Consider the following 20614-nt stretch of genomic DNA (forward strand, 5'->3'; position numbering starts at 1 on the left):
GCAAAAGATGCATTTCACTGTGTGTTTCAATGTACATGTGACTAATAAAGATATCTTACCTTAACTTAATCAGGTATTTTAAATATATTGCCTAAAGAAAGCCACCTGCTACAAGATTCCTTTTTCTGAATATGGTAAATACTGCTGATGTTTCAGTGAAGCCAACATGGTTCATCAGTAAAATGGCCTCTTATTATTTGAAATATTGTGCCTCGAAGTCTGCAAGGCCAAAGATTCAGCCTCCTGATTAACACCTTCCTCTCCTTCAGCTAATAAATCAATGCTCCTAGTGTTGTTGTAGAACATTACAGCACAGTACAGACCCTTCGGCCCATGATGTTGTGCTAACCTTTAACCTACTCTAAGATCAATCTAACCATTCCCTCCCACATGCCCCTCCATTTTTCTATCATCCATGTGCCTATCTAAGAGCCTCTTAAATGTCCTTAATGTATCTGCCTCTACCAGCACCCCTGGCAGCTCGTCCCACGCACCCACCACTCTGCGTAAAAATCTTACCTCTGATATCCCCTCCAATCACCTTAAAATGATGCCCCCTTGTGTTAGCCATTTCCACCCAGGAAAAAGTCTCTGACTGTCCACTCGATCTATGCCTCTTATCATCTTGTACACCTCTATCAGGTCACCTCTCATCCTCCTTCTCTCCAAAGAGAAAAGTCCCAGCTCACTCAACCTATTCCCATAAGACATGCTCTCCAATCCAGGTAGTATCCTGGTAAATCTCCTCTGCACCACTTCTAAAGCTTCCACATCCTTCCTATAGTGAGGCGACCAGAACTGAACACAATATTCTAAGTGTGGTCTAACCAGGGTTTTTTTGGAGCTGCAACATTACCTTGCGGCTCTTGAGCTCAATCCCCCAGCTAATGAAGGCCAGCACACCATACGCCTTCTTAACAACCCCATCAACCTGCTCAGCAACTTTGAGGGATCTATGGACGTGGACCCCAAGATCCCTCTGTTCCTCTACACTGCTAAGAACCCTGCCATTAACCCTGTATTCTGCCTTCAAAGCTGACCTTCCAAAGTGAATCACTTCACACTTTTCCAGGTTGAACTCCATCTGCCACTTCTCAGCCCAGCTTTGCATCCTATCAATGCCCCTTTGTAACCCTCAACAACCTTCTACACTATCCACAACCCCACCAAGCTTCATGTCATCTGCAAACTTACTAACCCACCCTTCCCAACCCAAAAGTCACATTATGTACTCTCTAAATTTTCATAACCAAGAATGATTTAGTTCCACCACCACTGACCGAGTTGGCCAAGTCTTGAAAGACATTGCTGTCAGACTGGGCCTCCTGCATGGAGTTAGTGGACACCACCAGGGTTAAACCGACTTGAACACTTCCTCATCACTCAACCAATGACAATAAGAACCTTGATAGATGTGACCACCACACACAGTGCCTGTGGAGATGAAGTCCCATCTTCACAATGAGGACACTCTCCATTGTGCTGTGTGCATTGCAATTGCAGTAAATGGGATATTCTCAGAACAGACTGAGCACTTCAAAACCCTGCTCCCATGAGGAACAGTAGATCATCAGCAATATACACCATCACAATCTGTAACCTCATTGCCCAGTACATCCCTCACACCACCATTACTATGAGGCGAGGAGAAAACAACACTGGTTTGATGAGGAGCACAGAGGGACATGCTGGGAGCAGTAGTCACACTACAAAATGAGACAATACGGTGAAGCTGCAACACAAGGCTACATATGTGGTAGAGAGAAGACAACATAAAATAGACAGTTAGGTAATCCTGCAGTCAACAGATCGACTTAAAGTGGTGCAGTCTTGCTACATTTAGTTGTGATTGGTTAGTGAAGGACAAATCCAGTCAGGTCACTCTCAAATCATGGGTGGTAAGTTGTAATCGACAGCTACTGTGTCAGTTACTCATCTACAATATGCTCATTGATGCCCACTTTGGTTTCATCAGGACCATTCGCTCCAGACCCCATCGCAGCCCAGATTCAAACGTGGATCAAACAGCCGAATTCAAAGGTGAGGTGAGAAATTTACCCCAGATTTATTGGCTTTTAAAATAGTGAAATATTCTGGAGTGCTTTTGACATTCAGAAATTTGTTAAATTATTAAAATGAAATAATTAATATATTTAAATAATTAAGGCATGGGATTTGCCCATCCCTTCCTTGCATTTGACAAATTCCTATTGTAATCAATAGAACCGCATAGCCACAGAATCCAGTAGTTTTTAAAAAAATTATTTTCCCAATGTAAATGGGCAATCTTAGGAAGAACAGGCTCCAAAGGAAGTCCAATGTTGTCTTATTAGATACAGTGCCTTGTATCAGTCAGGATTTCCACGTTTGTCTGTAGATGTGCAGAATTCTCAGATCCAAATTAACCTTCCTGTTTTCAAAGTGTGTCACAAGAAAGGTACGAAAATGCTTCAGAAACAGTTTGAAGATTATTGTACCATTTAAGCTTTACTTTCTGAAAAATCGGAATGATTGTGGTTTAAGACCTGCACATTTAAACCTAGCAGAGAGGACGTCCGTGGAAGCAAACAAGTGAAAACTGACAACATTTACACACCAAATGTAACATTATAAAACACACTTACTTGCTTTTTTTAACATTTTCATTCTTGGCTTTAGCTCCCTTGGAAATCTTCTCCAATCTAAACATTTGCACATGAATTCACATGTAGGTCAGTAATAATCACTTATGAAACAATTGTAAAGCAGCCATTTTTCAGTCCCTCACCAACATTTGTGAAGAATAAATGAATAAACTTCTGCACATTCCTCAATGTAAGACAGCAGAGACTAATGCAACCCAGATAACATCCTCCTATATAATACAATGCCAGGGACTAGGAAAACTATTGATACTTCCCAAAGTGATGGAAAAGAAAGTCTGATCTGAGAAATTAACTCTTCCCTGTGCTGAAGGATGTGACCAAGGTTACAAAGCCAATCAAACAGTCTTTTCTGGAGGCAGATGAAAGCTTCAGGGGTTTTAACAGCAGATGTGAGATAAGGATGGACACAGATAATTTTATAAGGGTGAAAGTAAGCAATCTTTAAGGCAGAAAAGGTGGTGGCATGGGCAGGAAACACGCCTCCAGAAAGGCGTTGGGTCTGTGATTGGTTACAGTGGTCCAGGGAATGATTTGAGCAAGCTACTTCATCTTGAGTACAATGAATAATGAATGTACAAGTGATCAAGTATTTGTTTTTGTTTTCATCAACTGAAATCTAAAGAAATCTAATATAAATCCCTCTCTTTATATCTGATATTACTGAAACTCCTACAGTACCACTGAAGATTCTCAGCCAAGGCCATTTGAGGCCACCTACCTTGACCACGTGGGTGACCTCTCTAACAGGGTGACCCGACAGTGGTGTGTTCCCACTTTAGCATCTCTCCCCTGCTGCCTTGTTTCCCCATTCACTATTTGAGAGGTATACGATCACTAGAACATGTTCTATCACCAATTCACAATAGATCACGTCACAGTAAGATCTGTAATGGGGTGATAACAAGCATTTCCCTCAAGAGAAGGGTACATACCAAATGGTTGAAACTCTTGACAAAGAGATGGCTTTAAAGCATTAACTCAATTGTGACCAGTTTTGTAAGTTATTTTTATTGTATAATTTGAATTTTCAAATCTTGCAAAGCCCTCTCTCTCATTCCTATTGACACTGTTCCAAAGAAGGAACAATTAGTTCTGGTCGGTTTCTGGTCTGGTTCAGTTCTGGTTGCCCCATTATAAGGTGGTATTGCATTCAGTCCTGGTCGCCCCATTATAGGAAGGATGTGGAGGCTTTGGAGAGGGTGCAGAAGAGGTTTACCAGGATGCTGCCTGGTGCTACATGGAGAGATTGGACAAACTTGGGTTGTTTTCTCTGGAGCGGTGGAGGCTGAGGGCAGATCTGATAGAGGTTTATAAGATTAAGAGAGGAATAGATAGGCAGCTAGTATCTTTTTCCCCAGGGTTGAAATGTCTAACACCAGAGGACATACATTTAAGGTGAGAAGGAGCAAGTTCATAGGAGATGTGCAGGGCAATTTTTTTTTTTTACACACAGAGAGTGGTGGGGGCCTGAGGTGGTCATGGAGGCAAATAAGATAGGGGCAGTCAAGAGGCTCTTCGCTCGGCACATGGATATGTGGGAAATGTAAGGATATGGATATTTAGGCAGAAGGTATTAGTTTAGTTGGGCACTGGATTACTAATTTAATTAGATCGGCATAACACTGTGGGCCGAAGGGCCTGTTCCGTGCTGTACTGTTCTATGTGCTAAGTAGTTGATATATTTAAAAACACAGAACGACATTGAATAGTCATTTGATTGCTTTTGGACAATTAGTTTTTAATAATGTAGCACAGATGATTACTTGAGCATTGTTTTAGTCAGATTTTATATTAAACATGGATGGAGTTATGCCATTACACCCAAAGTGTAATCCAATACACATTGTCGTGTTATATGCATTCAGCTAAATCAATGAGTGACTGTGGGATGGACTGGGCGAGGCTGTGATGTTGAGCTCTCTGGAAATACATCAATATGCATTAACAAATTAATTTGTAGTTACCTGGTGTCCATTTCTTGTTGTTATCCTTTTTCATATACTTCTGTGTATACCTTTCAACATCTATATTGAAGAAATATCTTTCAAAATTGCATTTCTTAAATTTTCAAAGCTGCTTCACAACAAAATTTTATTGTTGAATCATTCATGGTCACTATCAGCTTTTAGTAGTGATTATTTAAGAATATGATCGACTATTCATCCCGTATTACATTACTCTTGCTGAAATACAAAATAAACTTATACAAAATGACCAAATATTATCGGTGATTCACCTTGCAGTGTCGACTTATTTTTATTTTGGCTGCCACCTGGTGGTTATTGAAAGAGAACACCAAACTAAAAGCACAACCTTGCAATGAATTTCAAATCCAGGTCTTCAACACAATGTGAAGAATATTAAATTTACCTATTGGAAAGTTATTTTATGTGAACACCCCACCTTGATATCCATTGTACAATTTACAACCACAGATCAGTCTTTCCCGCTCCACCCATGGCTGAGTTTTATTATTTACTCACTCTTTTTGGAATCTAGACATCGTTGGCAAGGCCAGAATAATTTCCCCATCAAGAAGTCCTCCAAGAAGTCAGTGACACTGAGCCATCTTCTATAACTGTGACAATCTTTCTGGTGAAAATACTCCCACAATGCTGTTGGATAGGGAGTACCAGCATATGGACATAGTGGCCAACGTTAGAGGTCACCTGTTCAAGGTGCGTGGAGGAAACTTTAGGGGAGGTGTCAGAGGTAGGTTTTTATTTTGGATACACAAAGAGTGGTGGGTGCTTGGAATGCACTGCTGGGGGTCGTGGTAGGGGCTAATACGATAGGGTCATTTAAGAGACTATTAGATGGGCACATGGATGGAAGAAAAACAGAGGGTTAAGGGAGGTGAAGTAGAGAGGATAGATTGAATGGGGATCAGGTTTACATAGGTTGGCACAACATCGTGGGCCAAAGGGCCCCTACTGTGCTGTACTGGTCTATGTTCCATGTTCTATGATATGTGAAGAAGGGACCTTGTCTCCACATGAGGTGTGCAATAGTTATCATGGACCAATAGATCTATTCAGACAAACTTTCTTTTATTTCAAAAATAAACTTCATACTGCAGAGGAAATACAAAAACAGTGCATGTTTTTTTTACATTCAGGCCGTTCAGTCTGTATATACATAGTGTTATTGGGTCTTTACACTTGTAGAATTAGCACATTCTATGTACAAACCACCATTGCTACTCACGTGGCCCCTTTGTACAATACAAACTTCAAATGTTTAGAGAGGCTTTTATCCAGGGCTTAGTCCCTCAGTGTCTAGTCGCAGAAAGATTTTAGACGGCAGTGTTTTGTCACAAAGACTTTGTGTTGGCTGCACCCAGCTTCAGTGCCTCCCTCAGCACGTACTCCTGCAGCCTGGACTGTGCCAGTCATCAGCACTCCCTTACGGACATCTTGTTGTACTGGATGACCAACAAGTTTCAGGCAGACCAAAGCGCGTCTATTCACTGAGTTGAGTCCAGCAGCACTTGGTGCTTGTCTCGGTATGTGTCTCTGAGAGCAGCCCATGGATCAGAACTACTCAGGATGAACCTCCCTGCATCCTTTTCCAGACCTTCTTTGTAAATCTACAATGCACGGAGAAGTGGGCGATCGTCTCATCCTCTTCGCAACCGTCATGAAGGAAGTATGTGTTGGGACTGAGACTCCAACCGTCTGACACAGAGGGCTCCCCTCACTGCCAACCAAGCGAGATCTCGGTGCTTGTTGGTGAATTTTGGTGATGAGGCATTCTGCTAATTGGCTTTGACGGTCTGGTCAGGTATCCATACCTCAGGATCCATTGTGTCCTTCCCTCAAAGTGCCTGCAGGGATGTTCCGTGCTGACTGCTGCCTGATGGACTTGTGGTCAAAGGTGTTTTCCTGAAAGAGCTTTTCCACAACTTGACCTGCAGGGCTCCAAGAACAAGTGTGTGAAAGTAGGATTTGGCAGCAGTGCTCTTTTATAACCGGCAAGAACACAATGAGCTGAGTGGCTGCTTTTTACGTCGTAAGTTTTCTCTTATACCATCAAGCTTACTGCAATTATATCTTCTCTTGGGCAGTTCCCTGGGGTTGAAGCGACATGCTGCCACTCCAGTTGTGTGGGATTCCGAGATGGCTGATGAGGCCAATTTGGGACCTGCAGACTCTGCCACAGTTGGGGCAGGAGGTGATGGATGGACGGGGCAGGCAGGTAACGTAGGACATGGTGGTGCTCCTTCTGCTATTTATGCTGGGCTTCTGTGTGCTCCCAAGGAAGAGAGTCAAGGCTTTCAATACCATCCAAATGCTCCTCCTACATCTTGAGCAGTCAAGGGCCAAGCAATCCTACAAGTCAGTGCAGATGTTACATATTTTCATCAAGGCATTGATAGTTCATTTCCTTTGTCTACCTGAGCTCAGAGAAAGCGTGTCTGTTTCAGGGATCGTGTAAGCAACATGTCTCATCGTGGATTAGTGTTGCTCTGTAGGGCAAGTTAGTGGAAGGCCTTTGCTTAGCAGGTGTTAAGTGTAAGACTTGCCTTCTTCAGTGAATGAATTGACAAGGACTTGGAGCTCAACCTCCAGATATGTGTGAACACAACCATCATCTGTATATTGCAGCTGGATCAGTGAGGTTGGTTCTGGAGTACAGGCAACATAGGTTGTAAAGTTGTCCTGTGGATTAGCCCCATGTCAGCGGGAAGAATGTTGGTGAAGCGCAGAATTATGGTGAAAAAAGACTCAGGAGAGAAAGCATTCAGATGAAAGAACAGCCTTGTATTGCAATGAGGTCGGTTTTGGACCCATTGGTTAAAATCTCTGCTTCCATGTCATTGCATAGTGGACATAAGGAGACAAATTTCTGCAGGCAGCCAGAGGGATTAACAGTCCTCCTTGACTGAATGAAAGGCTTCACTGTACAGTGGTTGATGTTATTCCCTGCATTTCTCAGAGGTGACATGCACATGTCTATTGTACCGCTAGGTGTGTGGAATCCAGACCGTGATACAGGCAACGGCAATGGAAGGAGGTGGCTGGGGAGGACCCAGGCAAGGGAAACCCCTCTGCACTTATCATAATCAGAATTTGTCTCCATTCTTGAAGACAGTCACAAATGTAGCATCTCTGAACTTCCCTGGCTTGTCCTTCGCTTCCCAGGTATGGGAAAGAGGTTGCGAAATCAGAGTCATAGAACAATACAGTACAGATTTAGGCCCTCCGGCCCAACGAGTCCATGCCAACCACTCTGGAATTTGTGACTGAAATTCCTCTCTGCCAAGTGTTAGAACTTCAATAGTCCATACTCAAAAAACTGTGATGTGTAGGGCCACAGGCCAATTGCTGGAAGGTGGGATTAGAATGGACGGCTCTTTCTTGACTGGTACAGATATGATAACACGAATGGCCTCCTGCTTTGTGATAACTTTCCTATGATTCTGTCAAACATCCTGCAATGATATAGGGCCCTGGTAACAGCTGGACCAACATGCACAGCTCTGGTCCTTCTCCACATACACACAGCAAAACTTCCATAATCTGACACCTGATTGCTCAGAAATTCTGAAGGCCCAGCATCTGGCTCACTCACTAGATGGGAAAGTGAGCCGACGTCCAGAGTGCAGTCTGGGTGTGCAGCTGGAGCTGGGGTTCTTTAGTGCGGCCAGGGCTGGGTCCGAACTGTGGACCGGCCGCGAGGCCACACCAAGGGTTGGGGTCTAGAACACAGAGGGTCAGGAATACAAGTAGGTTCCCAGCCAGAACCAGGGTCCAGTGGTTCCTGCTCCCTTTAAACTCGCCTGGTATTGGTTTATGATTGTCACTTGTATCGAGGTACAGTGAAAAACTTGTCTTGCATACCGATCGTACAGGTCAATTCATTACACAGTGCAGTTACATTGAGTTAGTGCAGAGTGCATTGAGGTAGTACAGGTAAAAACAATAACAGTACAGAGTAAAGTGTCACAGCCACAGAGAAAGTGCAGTGCAATAAAGTGCAAGGTCACAACAAGGTAGATCGTGAGGTCATAGTCCATCTCATCGTATAAGGGAACCGTTCAATAGTCTTAACACAGTGGGGTAGACTTCACAGTGGTTCACTTGAAAATGTATTATACATTTAAAATTTAGGGACTCTTACCCCAACTGCATAGCTTACTGCTGGATCTTGGTGTATCAATGACACAAGATTTCTAGAGGAATCTGAATAATCCACTAACATACGTTACTGAAGCTTGTGCCACAGAGTCATGGAAGTCTCTGTTACCAGCAAAATCCAAGTCAAGCATTCATGAATATACTGGATTTTCCACTTATTTTGTGCAGTGCCTGTGCAAATGTGGCTTTCTTACACGGAGCAAAGTTGTTGGTAAGGACCATTGCTCTGAATCGGCATTTCTCCTTTCTGTAAATTCTATGTAATTTCGTGGCTTCACTCCAAGGCTATCAAACTCCGTACCTAATGAGGCTACCTGGAAGGAAATACAAGTTCTTACCTTTCTTTTCAATAGCAGCTTCCATGTAGTAAGGCAGTTTCTTGCAGGCTCCCCTTAGCTCCTGCTTCAAGGCTAGGATATAGTTCACATCTTCCCCTGTATTCAAGGGGACAGGCTTAAATTCTGTGGGCTACAGATTGGTAATGTAGATTATCATACAATACGAGTACATTAGGAAATAACACAACTGAAACCAGATAAATACATTATTGATCCAAACAATATTTCCATTAAGCCAAAGAAATTCTGTTCACCAAGGCAAAGAATTCCAAATCCAGTTTTTAAACACTTCACTCACTCAACAAATTATTTTAAATTATAATCTAGATTTTTTTTTATTTTATTGAGGGTATAAACCACTTTCATTGTCAGAAATACATTTTTCCTTTTATTTTGCTATCTCACCATAGCTCCAACCCTCCCTTCCAAAAACCAACTAATATACTACCAGAAATGAGTTTACCTGCAAGAACACGAGAGCAGAAGCAGGCTACGTGTCCCCCGAGCCTGTTCCGTCAATTCTTTAGATCACTGCTCATTTGATCAAGGCCTCAGCTCCACTTTCCTGTCTGTTACCTTTGCAGTTTCTTTTCATTTGGACAGTATTCTGCTTTTCTATTTCTCTTATCAAAATCAATAACCTGCAGTTCCCCACATTAATTCCCCATCTGCCAAACTCTCGTACATTAATCGATCTCTCTATAACAGACACTCTGTTCTTCTCACAACTTGCTTTCCTAGATTCATGGACCCTTTTGGTCCACTCATCCAACCTCTTTCCCGTCTATCTTTTACATTGTCAGCAGATTTGGATACAATATACTCTGTTCTTTCATCTAAGTTATTAACACAGATTGTAAATAGTTTAGGTTCCAGCAATGATCCCTCTAAGATGCCACAAGTTACAGCTTGCCAACCTAAAAATTGCCCATTTATCCCCATTCCATTTCCTCTTGCTTAGCCAGTACTGTCCCTCTGCTAATATTGATTTGCTATTCATTTGAAATGCAAACGGCCCTGCAACACACATTCCTTCGAATATTCTGCTCTCTCGGCCTCTTCTTACTGAGAAAAGCAGCTGTGATCAGTAACTGGACACTGCCAAAGCGTGACACCTTGCCCTATTACCGGGCACTTTCCAAGACACGATTTAAAGATTGTTCTGTTGAAAAACTGGAAATAAAACCATAAAACAGTTATGAATAAATAATCTCTTTTTCCAGAGGTAGAAATATTTCTTCACAATTTACAAGCAGTAAAAACAAATCCCATATCTGTCCTTGGCCTACAAGGTTAAACCTTACAGAAGTAAAGCAGTCTATGAGAAAGGCAGATATTCAGAGACTGATAGCTGGCCATTATGTGGAAAAGAAGGTGTTTGAGAAGGAAGTGTTAAAACAGTTTCCTGGCAGTGAAATAGCAATTTCTGAGGCACAGGTGCAGCTGGCAAAGATAGAAGCTGAACGAGAACAAAAGAGATTAGAGGCCGAACGAGAGCAAACCCAGTTAAAGATAGAAGCTGAACGAGAGGAAAAGAGATTAGAGGCTGAACAAAAGCTAACTCAGATGAAGATAGAGGCTGATCTAGCAATGAAGCAGATGGAATTGAAGAGGATGGAGCTGGATAGTGAGGAGAAGGAGAAACAGAGGCAGCATGAGTTACAAATGAAGCGTAGGAGTTCGGAATCTGATTCTGATGATGGTTTTTCAGCCAGCAGGGAGGTTCGATTAGTCCCTCCGTTTGAAGAAGATCAGGTTGATCAGTATTTCCAACATTTTGAAAAGGTTGCTGTGAGTTCAAACTGGCCAAGGAAAGGATGGGCTCTTATGGTACAGAGTGTGATTAAAGGTAAAGCTCAAAAAGCTTATTCTGCTTTGTCTGTTGAGGATGCAGCTGATTATACCAAGGTAAAACAAGCTATATTGAAGGCCTATGAATTGGTCCCTGAGGCTTATAGACAAAAATTCAGAGACTTGAGGAAATCTGCAGATCAGACTTATATGGAATTTGCCAATGGAAAGAGAATATGTTTTGAACGATGGTGCCTGGCTAAAAATGTAGATGGGGATTATGATAAATTGACAGAATTGATACTAGTGGAAGACTTTAAAAGATGTGTTCCAGCTGAATTAACAACATATTTAAATGAAAAGGCAGTGGAAACTTTACAAGAAACTGCTAGGTTGGCAGATGATTATACTTTAACCCATAAATCCAAATGGGGACAACCTAAAACCTTTCAAAGGAGTTACAAAGACAATCCAGGTAAACCAGAGATTAAATTGGGAGGTAATCAAAAAGGAAAAGATGAAAAGAAGCCAGGGCTGGAGAAACCTGTTGAGCGTACTTGTTATTACTGTAGGAAACCTGGCCACGTGATATCTAATTGTGCCCTTTTGAAGAAAAAGAAGGAAGCTGGGCCCAATGCTTGCTTTCAGGCAATTAAAAATCAAAAAGGTTCAGGAGATGCTGTTAAAGATCAGTCCTTGCAAGAGGGAAAAGCGGAAAAGTTGGAGGAGGTGAGAAAAGAATTCCGTTCGTATGTATCAGAGGGTTTTGTTTCACTGAATGATGAGTCACCCCAGGTGCCAGTGAAAATTCTTAGAGATACTGGGGCTAGTCAATCTCTCTTGCTGGACAGTGTTTTAAATTTTGGTGAAGAAAGTGACACTGGTGAAGTAAATCTAGTACGAGGCGTTACAGGTGAGACCATGTCTGTCCCTTTTCACAGGGTGATTTTAAAGTCAAAGTTCGTAGAAGGACCAGTCGAGATAGGGATAAGACCTAGTTTGCCAGTGGAAGGAGTTTCTTTATTATTGGGAAATGACCTTGCAAATGGAGAAAGTGATCCTGTGGTACGGTTAACAACCAAACCAAGGATTGATGAGTCTGAGGATGATCCAGATGTTTACCCATCATGTGCGGTGACTCGAGCTAGAGCTAGAGAATTAGCCAAGACAGACAGTCCGGTGCAGTCTGATGTAGTTCCTTGTGACAGTCCTAAACAGGAAGAAAATTTTGATGCCTTATCTGAGACTTTTCTGTCTTCACTGGAGGATCAACATCCTTATAGTGAGCCTGAATTTAAAGATTTGTCTTTGTCGAGGAAGGATTTTATGGTGGAACAGACAAAGGACCCTGAGTTGACAGAATTGAAAGAAAAAGCTCTCTCATGTGAGGAGATTGAAAAAGTGCCAACTGGATACTATGTCAAAAATGGAGTGTTAATGAGGAAATGGAGACCTCCTCATGTTCCTGTTACTGAGGAATGGGAAGTTATTCATCAGGTTGTTGTTCCAAAAGTTTATAGGGATGAGATTTTAAACCTGGCCCATAGTATGCCTTTGGGTGGTCATTTTGGTGTGAATAAAACTGTAGGGAAGATCTTGAAACAATTCTATTGGCCTGGTTTGAGAAAAGATGTGGTGATGTTTTGTCGAACCTGCCACACATGTCAGATGGTAGGTAAACCAAATCAAAAACCCCCTGTGGCTCCTTTGAAACCAATTCCTGCTTTTGGTGAACCCTTTTCGAAGGTGATTGTGGACTGTGTTGGTCCCTTACCAAAGTCTAAGACTGGAAATCAGTATTTGTTAACCATCATGTGTGCCACTTCTAGATTTCCAGAGGCAATACCCCTTAGAAATATTAAGGCCAAGACGGTGTCAAAGGCTCTTGTAAAATTTTTTACCTTGTTTGGTTTGCCAAAAGAAATCCAATCTGATTAAGGTAGTAATTTTATGTCAAAAATTTTTCAACAAATAGTCTATGAGCTGGGAGCAAAGCAGATTGTATCATCTGCATATCACCCAGAATCTCAAGGAGCTCTGGAGAGATTTCATTCTACTCTCAAAAATATGCTGAAGACTTATTGCTTTGAAAACACCAAGGATTGGGACGAAGGTATCCATTTACTTTTGTTTGCCGTTAGAGAATCGATCCAGGAGTCAATCGGATTTAGTCCTTTTGAGCTTGTGTTTGGACATAGGGTGAGAGGACCTTTGGAGTTGTTAAGAGAGCAATGGGTAAATGAAGAAGTTCACTTGAGTCTGTTGGACTATGTCCAAAAATTTAAAACTCGGTTGGAGAGAGTCTGCCAGCTAGCGAGAGAGAATCTGAAAACAAGCCAGATAAGAATGAAGACATATTTTGATAGACGTGCTCAGCCTAGGACATTTGCAGTGGGGCAAAAGGTGTTGGTATTTTTCCCTAGCCAAAATAATCCCTTGCAAGCTCGCTTTTCTGGACCCTATGTTATTGAATCTCGAGTGACTGATCTAACATATATAATCAAAACACCAGATAGACGCAAGAAAACACAACTCTGTCACGTAAACATGCTAAAACCTTATTATGAGAGGGATTCAGTTGTGGCCTTGGTGGATGGTGTAAAGGTTGTTTCTAGAATGCCTGATGTTGATGTTGAGGAAGGCCAATTTAGACCAAATATTGTTCCATCGAAACTGAAAAACCAAAATATCCTGGAGAACCTTGAAACGAAGTTGGACCATTTACAAGTTTCACAAAAACAACAGATGAGAGAATTAATATTAAAATTTAAAAATCTGTTCCCAGATGTTCCAAACAGAACATCGATAATTACCCATGATGTTGATGTTGGGGATGCAAAACCAATCAAACAACACCCATATCGAATGAATGTGGAAAAAAGTAAACTTGTTGATCAGGAAATAAAATACATGTTGGAAAATGATATTATTAGACATTCTACTTCAAATTGGAGTTCGCCCTGTGTTATTGTACCTAAACCTGATGGAACTGTTAGATTTTGCACAGATTACAGGAAAGTGAATGCTGTAACAAAGTCAGATGCTTACCCTATTCCTAGAGTGGATGATTGCATAGACAGAGTGGGAAAGGCAAAATTTCTTACAAAGATTGACCTATTAAAAGGGTACTGGTGTGTTCCATTAACAGATAGAGGAAGGGAGATTTCAGCCTTTGTAACCCCTTCTGGATTGTATGAATACAATGTTTTGCCATTTGGAATGAAAAATGCTCCGGCAACATTTCAAAGAATGATTAATTCAGTGATTCATGGGTTAAAACATACAGATGCCTACATTGACGACTTAGTGACTGGGAATGATACATGGGAGGATCACATCTCTGCGTTAGAAAGGTTGTTTGAAAGACTTTCCAAGGCTAACCTTACAGTTAACTTGGCTAAAAGTGAATTTGGCCATGCCACTGTGACGTACCTTGGTTATGTTGTAGGTCAAGGCAAGCAAGCTCCTGTTCAGGCAAAAGTTCAAGCAATATCTGAGTTCCCTATTCCCACAGGTACGAGGACTGTTAGAAGATTTTTGGGAATGGTTGGATATGATCGAAAATTTTGTAAAAATTTTGCTGATATTGCTCTTCCCCTAACTAATCTTCAGAAGAAGGGAGTAAAGTTTGTTTGGACAGATTCTTGTCAAGAAGCATTTGAGAAGCTGAAAGCCATTTTATGCTACCATCCTGTGCTCAGAACACCTGACTTTGAAAAGCCATTTTCATTAGCAGTAGATGCCAGTGATGAAGCTGCAGGAGCTGTGTTGTTGCAGAAGGGTGACCTTGATGATATTGACCATCCTGTAGCTTACTTTTCAAAGAAATTTAATGAGCATCAGAAGAATTATTCCACCATAGAGAAAGAATTACTGTCACTTGTTTTAGCCTTGCAACATTTCAGTGTATATGTTTGCACCGCTCAGAAACCATTGACTGTGTATACAGATCATAACCCATTGGTGTTTCTGAGCCGAGTCAAAAACAAGAACAGAAGGCTGTTAAACTGGAGTTTAATTTTGCAAGAGTTTGATCTCATGATAACTCACATTAAAGGCAAAGATAATGTGATTGCTGATTGTCTTTCCCGATGTTAAATGGGAAACATGTATCTGTACTAATCTGATAGTCTGTAGTTGTGTAGCATGATAATTATTAAAATTACTAACTCTATGCGCGGTTAAAATTTTCTTGGGAAAATTTTTTTTTTAGGTGGGAGGTGTTACGGACTCAGTGAAAGTCCCTTTAAGATAGAGAGTGTGTGTGTATGTGTGTGTGGGGCGTGCTTACGTCAATAGAAGATAAAGGACGTAATGACGTTGTTGAAGAAGTAAGAAGAAGAAGAAGAAGAGAGAGAGAGAAGGGAGAGAGACACCAGCCTGCTTGTTTTCTCTATCGATGGATGAGAAACAATAACTGTGTTTGCCACTGAAATCCATGTATGGAAGTTGGAAGTAATCCGGTGGAGTTCACTTTGTTGCTGACCTGTAGAAGGAAACAGGTATTTGTGTGTGGACGACCACGGTTCGGATGCTTTTCGGGGTGAGGAAGTCACTACCGAGTAAACACTGAAGTGTCGTTTGGGTTCCATCGTGAAACATTTGGATTTCGTATGTACTCTCTCTATGTTTTTCTACATCTACATCTTATCTTCAGACAACGGTGGTTGTTGAAGAAGCCCTTGCTCATGTTTCACCTTATGGCTTGCGGAACTGAACTTTAAGAACCATTCAGGAACTGGGAGTTTTGGACTTTGTCACACACACACACGAAGAGTTTAGTTTTGGGGTTAACGTTCGAGGTTTAACATTCTTGAATTCTAACATACTAACATTTTTACTTTTATTTTACGTATTATTATAAGTAGTGATTAATAAAATAGTTTTTAACACTGAATCATGCTCAGTGTGTTTCTTTTGTTGCTGGTTTGTGACACTGGTAAATTAGTCAAAACAGACCAGTAAGTCTGGATGATAGATGAAACACTTTCCTTCCATAATCCTATCTTCCAGAGGAGCACTAGAAACTAGTCAGGGCTTCAATCTACTGAAGTTTAGATGACTTAGATGGGATTTAATTACAACACCAGATTCTGAGAGGTCTTGACAGGGTAGGTGAGAAGATGTTGTTTCCTTTTGTGGGGGGGGGGGGAAGGGGTGGGGGTGGAACCTAGAACTAAGGGGTTATTTATCTTTAAGTAAGGAGTCACCCGTGCAAGACAAGGTGAAATTTTCTTCTCCCAGGGGGTTGAGGGTCTTCAGAACTCTTCCTCAGAAAGGGTGGTAGAAGGACAGTCTTTGAATATTTTTAGAAGTAGAGGTGGACAGATCGTAGATAACGAATATTTTTAAGGTAGAGATACACAGACTCCAGATAAGCAAAGGGATGAAAGGTTACTGCAAGCAGATTGGAGTGCAGAGTTTAAGTTGCAATTGGATCTGCTATGATCTTATGAAATGGTGGAACATGCTCAAGGAGTCAAATCTCGAGCCCCTAATTCATATTTTCATACACTCATGTCATTGTTTTTATGTTGACAATTACCTTTATTCATTGTCCCCAGGTTCTCAATCCCACTGTCAATGGGAATGGTTTCACTCTATCTACATAGTTTTTTGAAATATTTCTTTGAAATATACACAGAAAGGAAAGAAGCAGCTATATGAAGGCGTTACTTCATCCAATTTTACTGAGAAACTGGTGGTCATTCTGGAGTCCTTTATTTTCTTTTCAGTCATAGGACCCAGAGCATTAATTGCAGGAATTATTGTATGTAACACAAGGTGAAAAAAATGCCTTTATTTCAGACAGAAAAATAGCATACTTGAGGCAGATACTTTAAAGGGCACATAATATTCAACAACAAAATTCCTCACTCAATGTTGCAATACCTTTATGGGCCCAGATTTCCCACTGCTGTCAAACAAAATTATAGTGTTAGATGCTTCTATTTAAAGAATTAAGATGAGACGACAAAACAGGCAAGGAATCTTTTTCTCAAGGAAGCAGTGGTTAATACAATTTGACGTGAATCAGTGAATTCACTGTTCACCTGCGTTCAACTTCTGAGCTGGAATAAGCTGCTTCAGTCGGTACAAAACATTTGGGTGACCATCTCTCTAAACTGCAGCAAAGCAGCCACATGGCAAACTCCGAACACTCAGCAGCTCCCATCCAGCTCTGAGCATGCTCTGGAAGGTAACTGCAATATCACCCTGTGGTCAAGCGCAAAAAAATACTGCAACTGATTTGTATACTGCAGTGTGAACTTTCGCAGCGTGGTTTTTAAACATTCTAACCCCAGTTTTTATTGCACACTTGTTTCAATAAATTAACTGGCATCACGTCGACAGTTAAATAATTTCATCTTACTATTCAAATAAACGACACATTCCCATTGACACTTGAGACAGTGGAGGTAAAATCCAACAATTCTCAAACGTGAAAGGGAACGGAGAAGTAGTTACACATCCTGCTCGATTCTCCTAATGCTGACTACATCCTTAGTAGCTCAAACGTTTCAGTCGGACATCCCTGCGAGATATTTTGCCTTATAATAAAACTGGGCTGGGTGTAATATGTAATGTCCTCCCATCAGAACAGGGACATCCGCGATGAGTTTTAGAAGTACACCAAGAAAGTCCTAAGTACTTTGCACGTAAGAGAAGTTAGAAAAGCTGATCACAGCCAGCCTGCACTGTATGATTTCCCCCGAGGCCACTCTGCCCCTTTAGAAGAAACTAACCCTCACCTACCGGGAATAAAGGGAGAGGCTGGCACCCAGTGTCAGGTAGAGACTCGCCTCTGGAGAAGCCGATGGCTTCGATGTTGAACGTGAATTGCGCTCTCCCCCGGCCGCGTCCTTTCTCAGACATCGCTGCAGGACCAATGTCCCCCTCTCCCGGCAGCAGGAGGCTGACCGACGCCTCTTCCCTCCGCCCCCTGGTCCCGCCCGGGCACCACAGCGACCGCGCCCTGATCACAAGTGCAGCCCCGCCGCTACAGAGAGGGTTTGTATTGGAAGCAACGCCCACCGGCCGAACAGAGCGGGGAGTCTCCCACCGGCAGGACCACGCATGCACCGCCTCTGACTGACCAGGCAATGTCACATAATCTGACTCAGCACTTTCCAAACAGCTTTGTCATGTCACTAGCTGGGACCGACGGTGGAAGATGCAAAATAGCGGGATGCTTCCCTTTATATTCTGAGATATTGCAGAGGCAGCTTAAATCAGTATAAAAACATTCATCTACTGCAGGCGAGAACTCCTGTGTCCGGCTGAGAGCAGAAGCTTCTGATCCAAAGCAGCTGTTTGCATTGGCAGTGTTAGTATGGTAACAATTTTTTTCAGTGAGGTGAAAAGAATATATTTACTGGTTGTCGAAGAATTTACTTTTATCCCTCTCTTCACAATGTTACAACAATGATACCCAAATCACTTCATGTTTTCATTGTTGCTTGTTCCTTCATCGCCCCCAGAAATTTTATAAGATAAGTCACATGTATATCAAAACACACAGTGAAATGCATCTTTTTGCGTATAGTGTTCTGGGGGCAGCCCGCAAGTGCCGCCACACTTCCGGCACCAACATAGCGTGCCCACAACTTCCTAACCCGTATGTCTTTGGAATGTGGGAGGAAACCGGAGCACCCGGAGGAAACCCACGCAGACACACGGGGAGAACGTACAAACTCCTTACAGACAGCGGTGGGAATTGAACCTGGGTCACTGGTGCTGTAATAGCGTTATGCTAACCGCTACACTGCTGCGCCTGCCCTGAGGTCATTGAGAATAGAAGTTGGGACATTATGTTGCAGTCATGCAAGACATTGGTGAGGCTGCATTTGGAATAGTGTGTTCTGTTTTGGTCACCCTGCTATAGGAAAGATGCCATTATGCTGGAAAGAGTGCAGAGGAGATTTACAAGGATGTTGCTGGGACTCAAGCAAAGTTGAGCAGGTTGGGACTTTATTCACTGGAGTGTAGGAGAATGAGGGGTGATCTTATAGAGGTACAGTCTTTTTTCCCAGGGTTGGGGAATCAAGAACCAGAGAACATAGGTTTAGGGTGGGAGGGGAGAGATTTAATAGGAACTTGAGGGGCAACTTTTTCACCCAAAGGGTGGTAAGTATATGGAATGAGCTTCCAGAGGAAGTGGTTGAGGCAGGTACATCAACAACATCTAAATGGCACTCAGGTTCATGGTTTTGAGGGAAATGGGCCAAACACATGCAAGTGTGACTAGCTTAGATGGAAATCTTGGTTGCAATGGACTAGTTAGGCCAAATGGCCTGTTTCCATGCTGTACGGCACTCATTCCAATGTATGGTGTTGTGGCACATCTGTGGCACTAATGATGTGAGTGAGGAGCTACTGGTAAATATGAGAAGATTCTGGTCACCTCACTATAGGAAGGATGTCGAGACTTTAGGGAGGGTGCAGAGGAGGTTTACTAGGATGCTGCCTGGTTTAGAGGGCATGTGCTGTCAGGAGAGGTTGGACAAACTTGGGCTCTTCTCTGGAGCGGCAGAGGCTGAGGGGTGACCTGTTGGAAGTGTATAAAATTATGAGGGGCATGGATAGGGTGGACAAGCAATATCTTTTTCCCATCATTGAGTGATCCAATACCAGAGGGCATGCATTTAAGGTGAGAGGGTGTAGGTTCAGAAGAGACGTGAGGGGAAAGTTTTTTTTTTACTGAGAGAGTGGTGGATGCCTGGAATACGTTGCCTGATAGGGTGGTGGAGGCAAATTCGAGGGATATGGGCATTCTGTAGGTAGGAGGGCGTAGCTATGTCAGTACAATATTGTGGGCCGTAGGGCCTGTTCTGTGTTCTACTGTTCTATGTTCTATGTCTGGACTTAGCATGTTGTTTGGTTTCTGTCTGTGCTATGGAGACAAAAGACATTGCAGATGCTGGAATCTGGAGTAAAACAAAATGAGCTGTTGGAGGTACCCAGTGGGTCAGGCAGCCCCTGTGGAGGGAAATGGACAGTAAACGTTTTGGGTCGAGATTCTTCATCTGGGCTGAAGGGCCTCAACCCTCCACAGATGCTGCCTGACCTGCTGAGTTTCTCCAGCAGTGCATGTGGTTTTTTTGGCAAGCAACATGCTACTTCCATAGAGGAGTGTGCACACTTCACGGGTGACAAATAGAACAGCAAGTTCCCATACTCATTATACACATTGCATATTTGCCTTCTCTATGGGTGATTACCTTAATGAAGTTATAAAAGACATTTAGGCAATTTCTATGGACAGATTGTTATTTTGAAATGTATAAGATTTTGCTGCTGGAAACTTAAATTTGGACATCACGAATTTCAATTACTGTGGGTGGAAAAGTGAGACCATCCATCCACCCCCCAAAAAAATCATTTTAATTTTAATTTTAATTAATCAACACCGTGTGGTGCACACAATCTCTTCAGCTGTTCAATGAAAGATTCCACAATCTGCTCAAGTGCCCGAGTATTGACAATAAATATGGTATTACCAGCATCATTACCTGAGAATTTTCTTACGAATTGTAATGATTTCAACTTTTTTTATTTATAAGATGTTGAATGGATTAAAAGTAATTCTGGAAATGGACTGCATTACAAATGGAAGTAAATAATTTAATCCCCCTTTCAATGTGGGGGCACTAAAAGTAAAAGTGCGGTCAGCATCTGTTTGTATTTCTTTCATTGTCAG

General features: G+C 42.1%; 1 protein-coding gene across 1 annotated transcript in view; it reads right to left on the minus strand.

The window, feature by feature from the left end:
* The window catches only part of polr3g (polymerase (RNA) III (DNA directed) polypeptide G), a 28775-nt gene extending 10794 nt beyond the window's left edge, over positions 1 to 17981 (minus strand). Inside the window, exons 1-4 of the mRNA XM_052019856.1 lie at positions 17671 to 17981; positions 9124 to 9253; positions 4610 to 4669; positions 2625 to 2681 (exon numbers count right to left, since the gene is read on the minus strand). Of these exons, the coding sequence (XP_051875816.1) occupies positions 2625 to 2681; positions 4610 to 4669; positions 9124 to 9253; positions 17671 to 17790 (367 nt within the window). The 5' untranslated portion in view covers positions 17791 to 17981. The remainder of the gene's footprint in view (positions 1 to 2624; positions 2682 to 4609; positions 4670 to 9123; positions 9254 to 17670) is intronic.
* Between the last annotated feature and the right edge of the window lie 2633 nt (positions 17982 to 20614).

Source organism: Pristis pectinata, chromosome 7 (genome assembly GCF_009764475.1).
Source record: "Pristis pectinata isolate sPriPec2 chromosome 7, sPriPec2.1.pri, whole genome shotgun sequence".
NCBI lineage: Eukaryota > Metazoa > Chordata > Chondrichthyes > Rhinopristiformes > Pristidae > Pristis > Pristis pectinata.